General features: G+C 37.4%; 1 protein-coding gene across 1 annotated transcript; it reads left to right on the forward strand.

Annotated features, from left to right (window-relative positions):
* The first annotated feature begins 325 nt into the window (after positions 1-325).
* On the forward strand, positions 326-11,921 carry LOC121296153 (adhesion G-protein coupled receptor G2-like). Its single transcript, XM_041221406.1, has 13 exons — positions 326-407; positions 1,717-1,808; positions 2,564-2,696; positions 3,249-3,396; positions 3,653-3,781; positions 4,276-4,383; positions 4,653-4,692; positions 5,009-5,103; positions 5,605-5,720; positions 5,896-6,164; positions 6,511-6,613; positions 9,129-9,415; positions 9,738-11,921. Exons 2-13 carry the CDS (start codon positions 1,760-1,762, stop codon positions 9,824-9,826), a joined length of 1,566 nt encoding a protein of 521 aa, XP_041077340.1. The 5' UTR covers positions 326-407; positions 1,717-1,759; the 3' UTR covers positions 9,827-11,921.
* The last annotated feature ends 204 nt before the right edge of the window (positions 11,922-12,125 follow it).

The following is a 12,125-nucleotide window of genomic DNA, read 5'->3' on the forward strand; positions in this document are numbered from 1 at the left end:
TGTATGCCATTGTATAGTGACTATAGCTAAAGTAACCACTTGTCCAATTAAATGTTCTTAGGGTATTAGTATTTTACAGTATATGGAATTTTCCACTGTCTGTCTAATTATCTGTATGTAAACATTTTAATGTAAACTTTTATGAAGGAAAACAGAATGCAAATTCTGGTATTGGAATACAAAAGAATACAATATTCTGGTGAGACTAGCATTTGAATATATATTGCAATATGCAACTTCCTGAAATGCTGATAACAGTATAGCTGGCTTCACTTAACTGCTCAAAAAAGGGTGTGTACTTAGAAAGAGCACAGTCTGAGTACTTTGTTCACTGTGCTGAAGGCTTTGAACATAGATGACCTCTCCTGCTATCTTCAGAGGCAATACACATCTCATTATCTTCAGAGGTAATACATATCTTATTATCTTCAGAGGTAATACATATCTTATTATCTTCAGAGGTAATACATATCTTATTTTAGTTCATTTGAGGTCTGGCAAGCACACAGAAAATGTCACTTTCATTTGGTTTTAGCTTGCTGGACTCAATGTTTTAGATCGATTTCTGTCTGAAACGTTCTGAATGTTCTGTTTAAAAGTAACTCTTCAGTTTTCAGGAAACACTTGGTTTAGGGTATTATTTGTTAAGAAAAGGTGTAAACTAACTTTAACTTTGAACCCTTCTCTAAACTAACACATTTAAAAAATATTCGGTTGCCTTTTCATAACTAAGTCTGGAATTGATTTTGCAATTATGGTGCCTTTATCCTTACTCTTACAAATATACTATAATTTATCTCAATATTCTACTGTAAATAATTGTATGTATTGTATGCTGCAGTTCACTGTTGTAAATAGTGTAAGGTGGTTACAGCATAAGGAAGCATTTTCTATGGTTACTGTATTTATTGCAGAAATCTAGAGTAAATACGAATATTTACCATTGTAGGTTTGCATGTTTTTAAATACGACATTAAACTACAATGACCATAGCAAATAATGCAGACTACTATAACCTTCATGAAAGTAAAATCAAAATAGAAAACTAAAAACCTTGAAGGGCAGACATTATTTGACTAATTTGCTAATTTGCATAGTTTTGGAGCCTCTTTCATGACAGATTCTTATCAGTTTTTCACTATTTCATCATTTTTGGTTGTAATAAGAATGGATTCCCTTCTAAAAGCACCACAGTAAATTTTCTTGGTGATTTGCAGTATTTCCATGTTTTTCACATTGTTATACTCTGCCTTATTCCCATGGCTTCCCATGCTTTTTAATATGCTTTACCATACCATTCTGGGCTTTACCATGCCTTCACTATGCTTTAGTACATGTTGCTCTGCTTGTATTATGGTAAACTTTTTTTCATATGTATTTAAAAATGCATACATTCATCTACTGTATATAAGACATGTACTGGATGGTGTATTACCCATGTTATTGTGCTTCATTTGCAAATGTTTTTGCACAATATAAGTACACAATATCATGTGATTAGGTTTAGGGTTATATTGTGCAAAAAGATTTATAAATGAAGTATATTGTAACTATGCGTAATAACACTGTAATTATGTGTAGGTACACATGCTTGTATGAAGTAACTACTATGTAAATACACAGTAATTACAGACACAATGTAAAGTGTTACCCCAACGAGGAAAATGTCATTCGAAGCTTGCTCTTGCATGATACTCTCCACCTTATTTTTTCTAGCATTAGCAGTGCGGTAGAAGAAGTCACTTACTGGCCGTTAACAATGTGGCTGGCGCTATTCATTCTGCTGATGGCAGTCGATGCTAATGCAGGTAAGGATTTCCATTAGAGGAGCGGACAGGGGCTGTGTTTGTGTCCAATGCATTAACAATATATTGATCGTGAGAACATGTTGAAGGAATTGACCCTGATGTTTTATAACTGGACTGTGGCTCGTATAACTACACTTGAAGATCAGCCAAAGAACTTTGACTATTGAGGTTTGACTGTGAAGAATGTGATCCAATGACACGGGTATAATCACAAAATAATGGAAACACAATTTCATGCCAACAAATGCAATTATTCATTGCTATACCATTTCCATACCACAACTGGGGTTTTCATGGTCAGAAATCAAAGTGGTGAGCCTGCCCCTGAATGCTTCCCAAATACTACCTCATTAATACTGTCAGTGGGGGGTTTATTGGACATGGTCAGGGACTTACATATTAGATTTGCCCCACTGGTAGAAGCCTTGGTGTGAGCATTCATTAACACAGGGTACCGAAGCTCACTGGGGCTCATTCTGGTTCCAGATCCAGCTGCAGTACCCTAGTCAAATATACATTCACATTTGGATGCTAGCCTTTGTGCTTCATACAGATGTAGTATTATATTGACTCCATGCAATACCAGCACTTTATATTAATCTAAAAAAAAAAAGTATATTAACGCTTGTACTTTAAATAAACATAATCCAACACGATAAACACCTAACCCTGTTTGCTAGTATTAATCATTTAATTAATAATCTGAAGTATATATTTGTTATATAGTTGTTATATATACATATCCTTTTGGACAGGTTGGAGTCATTGTGAAGGACAGTTAAAAAATGGGGACATACCTAATTCAATTGGTGCAGACTACGTCAATGTCTGTGCAAGCACTGTGGACTCTATAATTGATAACGGTGCGGATGTTAACAGTAATAATATGTAAGTATTTTTTGAAACCCAGACTACATGCCATTTAGCAGTTGTGTTCTCCTGCATGTTAACCCTGTAATGCCCAAGTATTCTTGAAATAGGAAAAGCTACTTTATACCACATGCGTGTTTTCTGTGCAAAACCCTTTTTTTTTTTTTTGTCCCTGTCCGGCAACACGTAACGCATTGCAAATGAAAAATTCTGGCTTGCGAGGCTGGATTTCAAAAATAATAATACAAAGGGGCGGCTCAGCCTTGTCAGGTGTGATAGAGGCATATGTATTACAGGGTTAATTTAAATGTTGATCTGATATTTGATACATGGACTAAAATAGATTATCGAATCTTAAGTATATAATGTGTGGAACTTTTTCCAAGTTTGTACACTGTGTCAGTGGGAGATTGCACAGTGACAATCCCCATATTGCATTGTAGTCCGACACTGTTTGGTGCACAGGTTGAGCAATGGATGTGGTGCAGACTTACTGACACTTACAACATAATATTCTAGCAGGTTCTATTACAACAGAGCAAGTGTATTTTTTTTTTTCTTTTTTTACAGGATAATTGAAAATATGGAAAAAATACTTGAGGTCGTGAAATTAAATGGAACCCATATTAATTTTACTTCCAAATATCTCATTGGGCATCTCAGCAATGTAGATCCTGTCCATTTTGATGGATTAGAGATATATGCCAATTTAAATAAAGTAAGTCAGCTATCCAATTGTACTACTTCACCCCTTTGAAGGACCATAGACAGGAGCTCAAATAAAAATTAGACTCCGAGACCTAGTCCTTTTTTAAGGCAAGCAGCACTGCCATATAAGCCGAGCAGTTTATTTTGGACCCTGTCTTGAGTAGTTAAATAAACTGTGGTATTCGTAGGAAACCTATAGTTTAAGGAAACTATAAAGCCCCACACACAATCTAGCTGTGCATTAAACTGTCCTTTCTACTTTTTAGGTCTCTTCAGATCACAGTGCAGTCGTGAACAGCACTGTCCATGTGGTATTACCGAAAGAAATTCTTGCAAATGTTGCCAGCAACACAGTGGTTGTTTTCTGCATGTACAAAACGAACAAGCTTTTTAAGGTAAGATTGTTTTTACTAAGTCAGTAGATATACTGTAATTGTCTGCTCATCGTCAGTCAATCAACAAATATATGTGCTTCAGCAATTTAAACAAATGTGTAAGTCTTGGATCTTACGTTGTATCTGCTGCTGTGTGTGTGTAACAATTCAGCACTAGCAAGATGCCACCCCACATGATGTATTTCAGCTCCGGCCTGTTGAGTGACTGTATGCAGTCTGGCAGTGAGCATGTGTAGAAGGAGAGACAGCGCTCCGACCCTTAAGGGGTATGATATAGGAGATGATGGGCTCTGGAAGTGGGACCCTTTTCCGATGTGAGATGGATTTAAGTGCTGGTATTTCTGACATGTGCATGCCAGTTGAGAAAACCATAGATTGCCCCATCAAGCATGATCCTGTGTGCAGTGTCGCAGTAATTTATTCACAGTGTTCCAGATATACTGTATGGCATACATTTACTTCTTTCAGTGTCATTTTTTTATTTTTCTTTGCAGAAGGTCGTTCTTAATGATCAAGTTGTTGGAGTGTCAGTGTCTCAAACTAAGATCACTAACCTTGCAAACCCAATAAATATCAAGTTTTCTCTAAAACAACCACTTAGTGTAAGTACAGCGGTTTCTCTGTTTGCATTATTGTCCATCCTCCAAGTTCTGAAAACCAATCGAATGAGCGATATGCGAATCCAATATGCACTGAGTCCTGTGCTTGCCTATCTCAAATTCCAGCAATCATGAGAGGCTTTATACTGAAGGTTACTTTACAATGCCATCAATATGAGCACATTGGGACTATAACGAAGTGCTCTGTGCAATTTATTATTTTAGGAACCACACAAGAGTATAACAAGAATGTTCTTCTTTTGTTCTTTCAGCCAAATGAAACAGCAAAGTGTGTGTTTTGGGATTTAACCAGTACGTAAGCATGCATATACTATACTTTCAGAGTGTAATAAAATGAAACATTTGCTTCAGGCAAATACATTAAGTTGGTTCTTTTTGTATTAACAGGGTATGCTGGGTCTGATCCAGCCCAAAGCCATTTAACAAAACACATTTTATATAACATCAAGTTAAAAGCAAAAATATATATTTTTATGACATCATTAAAAATGTGCTTTGTAACCAGAGAGGTTAAAAATTGTAAGAAAGCGAACTAGAGAAACAGAAGCTGTAAAGGTTTACATTTAAGAAATATTGTTTTAAATATATATTTTTTCTCTGTTTGTAGCAAGTAGTTGGAACAGTTCAGGATGTGAAACCACACTGATAGGTGGCCAGATACACTGCCGGTGTAACCACATGACCTATTTCGCTGTGTTGTTGGTATGTATTCTGTATTGCTTTATCTGTGTTTTGTAAGATGTCGGTTTTAATAAGTAAGCTATCTGAAGTGTGTGTGTTGGTGGCTTTTTTTAGTAACTGCGTTCACAGTTTTTGGAGTCTAGTTACTGCGTGTTGCTGATTCGTACAACATCAACAGAAAAACCCAAAGATTGCTTTTATAAATGCTTGTCAAACAATACAAGGCTATAATTATACAAATAATAAAGACTTTACATGAATGTGAGGGGTCCAATTTCATTACCAATTACCAAAATAAACTTACAATTGTAATGTAATTAAACATGGACTATTGGATGTGAGGCTGTGTTAATATATTTGTTACATTTTTCAAGATTTCAACACTGTGTTTTAGTGTGGTATTGTTCCCGGTGCAGAGGGAAAGAGGATCAATGCAATACAATACAATGCAATACAATACAACACAATAGACTTTTTGTATAACACTTGTCTAAAATAAATGTCTTGTTTATTCCTTTCCAGAATCCTTCAGCTGTTTCTGAACCTCATTTAAAGATATTGTCCACAATATCCCTTATTGGCAGTGGAATCTCCCTGGCTTGTTTGACTATAACCCTCGTTGTGTATGTTGCCTGCAGGTGGGTTCAGTGTTCCAATAGCACGGCCACAGACACAGCACACTTCATTCCAGAGTCCTACTCTCTTCTCTGTGCTGTGTCCGTGTAATGTAGAGTACTGTCCCCTGGGCACCACCAAAAAGAAATGATTGAGGGTATTGCAACCTGTTTCAATTGACACAACTGTTTCTTGCAGGAAAATATCGAATGACCATTCCACACAGATCCATATCAACCTTGCTGCGGCCCTGTTCTTGTTGAATCTGTTTTTTCTGCCCAATGAGAATTTGGCTTCTTTCAAAAATAACACCCTCTGCGGATTCCTGGCCCTGATGCTGCATTACTCCCTGCTCTGCTCCTTCAGCTGGATGGGAATCGAAGCTTTCCACCTGTACAGGTTGTTGTGTAAGGTTTTCAACACCTACACGAGTCGCTACATTCTCAAGCTCTGTCTGGCAGGCTGGGGTAAGGGCACAAGCAATGCATCTTGTGTTTGTACCGTTACACCTCCATAATATGTAAAATCTCTTTAAATACTAAAAATAAATGAACATTAACAAAATGTACACCACTCTGTATGTGACTTGTAGTGTATAATAGAATAGGACATTTGCTATTGTGTGTTAAACAAGGGCACCTTCATTCTAGAACAGCAGAAGAGAAAAGGTCTTCAGTTCAATGTGACAAAGCCTCCACCAGAAATTTCTGCTAGAAATGGCAGAGCTGTGCCGGTAGGGTCAAAGGATATGGCTGCCGCTCTGTGCCTCCAGTTATACTCAGATCAGTATTTCTGCTCTTCTGCTCATCACAGGTCTTCCTGTCATTGTTGTGAGTTTGATCATCGCCGTTTGGAAAGACGCTTATGGGCTTAGAATCATTCCTGCGATAGAGGCCAACTACAAAAACATTACCATGTAAGTGCTAATCCAGAACTGCTCTGCCTTCCCTACAGTAGATCAAAACCAACTTTGTGAACCAGCGAAGAGTTCAACTTTAATACACACCTTGCGAGATAGAAGAGATGGATTGAGCATGCAATGCCTCTTCAGAAAAGAACAATGTATACTGTATAACAGATGAATTAACAGATGAATAAGGCAATCTACCTTCACCCAGCTACAATTGAACACTTAAGAGCCTATTCACTCCATACTGTATATGCAGCTTGTTACATGCACGTTTTTTTTGCTCTCCACAAAGGGGCAGTATACTTTCCACAGCTTGCATGGTAAAGAATGTACCTTTATTTTGCATGCCTGTTTATATTATCAGATGCTACAGTGATAGTTCTGGGATACATCATTACAGGGAGGGAATACTTTTCCAATGGTTATTCTGTGCAACACTACTATTGTGTTCATATACTTTTAAAATATATCCAAACAAGTCTAGGCGATGCTAAACTTTTAGCCATAGCTATATTATAGTGTTGTTATTGGATGTCTGTAGTGTTCTGAATTTCACATTTCAGAAGAAGAAAGGAAGTTGCTGCTATAACAGATTGATTGATAAGTGCATATCACAACAATGCATACCCTGTGTGAAACCAGCTGGCTGATTTAGAATGCAGTGCTAAGAGAACACGTAATTGGCTTTAGCTGCTAGTGCAAGGGAAATCATTGCGTTTGCAGTCCTTATTTATTCAAATGATCTGAACAGGAAATGATTCTTGGTGATAATGAAGTGCTTTCATATCTTGCTCAAGGGTACTGCTTCTTTTCTCTTTAACGAAGCGACAGTTCAGTTTGTCTTTTATATAAAAGAGGTTTTATTGGGGTTTTTATCAATTACATGGAGCAGCACAACCCTACCTTATAAAAGTTTCCCATAGTAAAAGCATAGCAAAGTGTAACAAAGCAAAGTGAAAGCATGGTAAAGCATAGGCATTAAATAAAAATAAAAAACAACAACAACAATAATAATAATAATAATAATAATAATAATAATAATAATAATAATAATAATAATAATTATTGATTTTATATAGCGCCTTTCGTTGATCACAAAGCACTTTACATACATAAATGACAATAATCAAAAATAATAAAAGCAGCAATAAAGCAGCACTACAAGAAAATTACAAGAATGAAAATATAAACAGATAAAAACACAAACAGAACTAAAAGCAATTTTAAAAAGCCATAGTAAAAAGATGTGTTTTTAAAAGAGATTGAAAAAATATCTGGAGCTTCCCTTCTTGCGAGAGGAAGCACATTCCAAAGAGGCGCGTAACTGGTGCTCGCCCGATCAACAACTGTTCACACCTTAGTCTTTGGAACAACCAGCAATTTTTGGTCCCCAGATCTTAAAGAACATACAGCGGCACGGAAAATTAAAAATTATTTTAAATAGGCTGGTTCTAGATTATTCAGTCTTTGCACATGAGTAAAATAATCTTAAAATCAAACTAGGCTAAACTACGATAAATGCACAGTATAAACCATTGAAAAAGGATGGTAAAATGTACAAATCTTGGTGTCCCCAAGTGGCTCATCCAGTTGAAGCTCTGCCATTAGGAGCACAGGATGAGTCACACAGCTCCGACGCCACTGGTTCGCGTCGAGGCTGTGCAAAGAGGCCGAATTTTGCTGTGGACTCCGAAGGTGGCGTCACATTGGCTATGACGCTCCTGGGGGTGGGACCAGCAGGGACTCCTTCTCCTCATCATGCAACAGCGAACCCTACTGGCCAGAAACTGAGCATATTCAGAGTGGATAAGAAGCTGGTCTCTGTTCTCCATGATCGGTAGCCTGGCCACCTCTGCATAAAAGCGATTCTGGCTTTAGGCTTGTGAGATCAGAGGACGTAGACCGTCTGTGCTGTGTGGGGACCTGCTGCGGTGAGGACAAAAAAACAAAAGTGGACATTCCAAATTGGGGGAAAATAAATAAAAATAAAAACCGGTCACTCTAAATAATAATAAAAAAAGGTGCAGAAATATTGTGCCAAACTTTAATAAGGGTAGCTATCACATAAGTAAACAAATTAAACCAGAAAAAAAAATCCAGGCTCATTAATGGGGTTGGGAATTCTGTCAAATTTCTGTTCCTGGTCAGACCAAGTAAAAAGCAGAGGATGGATGGGTGTGCTTTGTGTGCACAAATCCTGAACCCCTGACAGATCACTTGGGTAGGGGTGTGAGATATCATAGTTATATTAACTTTTGTTCTTGTTGTGTAGAATCACAATAACCTTTTTTTTCTATGTGTTGTACAGTTTGTGTGTGGCTGTTCCCTCAACCTGTGCTTTCAGCCAGTGTTTTAATTACACACTATCTCTCTCCAGCTCCATTGCATATACTATGCAGCATATATATCTTTACAAGACACACCGCATAGACGTTATTCCGTTGCACACTGAGTGCCTTCAACAGTGCTTTAGCATTATAATAACGTCCTGTATTGAAAAAATGTACTTCCTGACTTCCAGGTGTTACGTCACTAATGAATACAACACCTTGCACTACATCACAAACATGGGCTACCTTGCTGTGGTCCTCGTTTTTAATATCTCCATGCTGGGTGTCACTGTGGTTAAGATCATCAGTATGAGATCGACCAGCAGCCCCACTGAGAAGAGAAGAGCCTGGAAGGACATCTGCACTGTTCTGGGGCTCAGCAGCCTGCTGGGGACCACCTGGGGACTGGCTTTCTTCACCTTTGGGCCCCTGAGCCTGCCTGGACTGTATATCTTCTGTGTCTTAAACTCACTGCAAGGTCAGTATTGATTTACACAATACAGCAAGCACGGGGGGGGGGGGGGGGGGGGGGTGAATAGTGCTTGTACACATTGTCTAGCCCTGGAAGAGCATAAGGAAATATAGAGCTACACACAATTGAGCTATTATAGAGCTCAAACGCTTGGGACCCTACCACTAATTACATGTACTGCGATGCTTGAGGGGACAAAAAAACAAAACAAAAAACAAAATCTTTAGAACAAAACAGATGGGTTTTTTTTGGGCTATGTGATATTAACTTCACGGTTACCGGTCACAGGATAAGTATAACGTCTTGTTTTCGTTTTCCCCCGGCACAGGGTTCTTTGTATTTCTGTGGTTCTGCGCTTCGAGACAAAAAGCCAGCAAAAGTTCTACCAGCAGTGACACTCACAGCATCAAGTCATGAAGACCAGTTACAGCTGAATGACAGTTCAGTGTGGGAGGAGTGCTGTGCTGTGCTGTGAATAAATGCTGACACGGTAGATCAGTACGGTATTGTTTGATATTTAGGTGAGTGGAGCCAGGGGAGATATGCAGTGTTGGGAAAATGAGCGAATGTGTAGTAGTTTTGTTGTTTGCCTCAAACCGTTTATTTGGCCACTGTGCCTATTTGTTTTGTTCTTGTTTGTGGTTGTAAGTTGTTTGTTTTGTGTGTTTGTTAGTTGTATGTTCCTGTAAATAAACATGCGCTCTAGTACTTGAACTGCAGCTTCTGTAGCTGGGTCTGCTTCCTGGTAGTAACATGCCTTACCAGTGACACTGTCCTTACCACAGGCAGTTTTGACCACATTGAAAAAGCATTATGTAGTCTCTAGCCCTAAGCCAATGTTGGAGAGTAACAGATTACATTACTGTATTCTGATTACATTTTTCAGTAACTTGTAACTGTAGTGGTTCATTTTTCAGACAGGAAAAATAAGTTACATTTGGTTAAAAAAAGTTTTGAAAAGGCTTTTCTAGGTTTTTACTAGAAAAGGGTGTCGGGGGAGTGAACTGTTTACACATGTGATTGTAACATTTTCAAAGTAATGCAGGTAAATTATTGTAACTGGTTACAATTTTGTTCATGTGGCTTATGGATTACTTCCCCCAAGTGAAGTCCAGACACTGTGCTGCTTATCTATGATGGCAGATAGAGGAAGCAGAACAGCAGAAAAGGCCCATGTTTTTGTGACTGTGCTGGAGGGACTGTGTGTAAAGTGAGGGGGGGGGGGACTTCTACAGTATATTTACTGTATTAGTCAGGCCCTTTGCTCAGAGAATATCTTATATAGAACAATCCATCCCAGCAAATGCATTGGTATACCAGGTGCCACTTCAGAAATACTGCTTTTTGGAGAACATGCATTGGCAATAAATACTATTTTGTTATATTATGTGTTTCTTTTCATTTATGTATAACAAAATAGTTGGCAAAATAAACACTGTAGCAATCCCAAGAGAGTAAGTCAAAAAAACAATAAACCCAGCTTAGTTTAATGCTGTCAAAATGATTTTATTCCTCTGCGAAAATGGACCTTTTCACTTTTAACGCTTTCTCAAAATACTAAGAGAAAATACCAATCACTCGGTCTTGCTTAAGTTTATAAAATCTCTGTGTTGTTAAAGGTTTTGATAATTATTAACCAGGGATAACATTTTGTTTTAATAACATTGTATAAATCTTCATATCATAGGCAATGTTCTTATTACGCTGCATTGCTACGGCTGTTCGCATTATTAACTGTGTATTATTGTTTGTAGCATCCTTTATAACACTTTTATAGATACATTGTAGCTAAGTGGAAAAATAAAACAGGGTGTAGTACCGCCTGTAGTGGAAGTGGTGGGAGGAGGGGCTGCAGTTAAATAAAGTACATAAAATATATTTGCAAAGCTGCCTAGTGAATAACCAGTAGCATGCATTGTAGTCCAGACCTCGTCACTGTTTAGAGGAGTATTTGAATAATATTTTCTATTTTGCATTGTGTTTGCACTTTTGATTTATTTGCACCAAAGTATAGAATGTGTATTTCTTTCTTTTTTTTTTTTGCACAATGTCTTTTTTTTAATGTTATCCCTGTTTGTTTTAAACTCACACAGTTTGCTTATATTATTTACTTGAATAAGGATAGCAAGTTTGTGCATATTACATTCATAAACTAGGGTATTAAGTTTGTTTATCTCCCTAGGTCACTATTTTTGATTACATTTTAAGAAATGTTAAAACAGTTTGTGTGAGCTCTATGCAGTTTGAGAATTGCCCAGACAAAACTTTGAAAAAAAAAAACAAAAAAAAAAAAATGATGTAGTGTAAAATAGATACATAGATAGGAAACTTAACATGGTCCAATTATGCACACAGTCACTGAAGGGGATATTGTACATGAGGAATTAAGAATACTCAAATCTAACCTCCTGGATAGTTGCATAAAGATAGATTTTTGTGAATCTTGACCATCTGAATGCCTGTTAGTTCACTTTTAAATTTGCTTTACCGAAAATAAAATCTGTTTTTCAAAACCCTTTGTGTTGTACAAATATATTAACCACAGTTCCAGTTAGAAATATTTTTCGGAAAGGTACGCTGCAGAGCTAACACCCTCCAATACCGTCAAGCAGGTCTTTGCTTTGCTCAGTTCAACAGTACTGTCAAATAGCACAGCCCAATCTTTAACAGAAACATCAAGGGCAGTTTGTGGGTGTAGATTTGCATTAAACAAAAG

Source organism: Polyodon spathula, chromosome 21 (genome assembly GCF_017654505.1).
Source record: "Polyodon spathula isolate WHYD16114869_AA chromosome 21, ASM1765450v1, whole genome shotgun sequence".
Lineage (NCBI taxonomy): Eukaryota > Metazoa > Chordata > Actinopteri > Acipenseriformes > Polyodontidae > Polyodon > Polyodon spathula.

Bases quoted from the DNA above. Each gene is read 5' to 3' on its own strand.
- LOC121296153 (XM_041221406.1), top strand. From the start codon at position 1,760: ATGTGGCTGGCGCTATTCATTCTGCTGATGGCAGTCGATGCTAATGCA. The intron at 2,697-3,248 runs GTAAGTATTTTT...CTTTTTTTACAG, and splicing joins GATGTTAACAGTAATAATAT to GATAATTGAAAATATGGAAA. The intron at 6,165-6,510 runs GTAAGGGCACAA...TGCTCATCACAG, and splicing joins GCTCTGTCTGGCAGGCTGGG to GTCTTCCTGTCATTGTTGTG.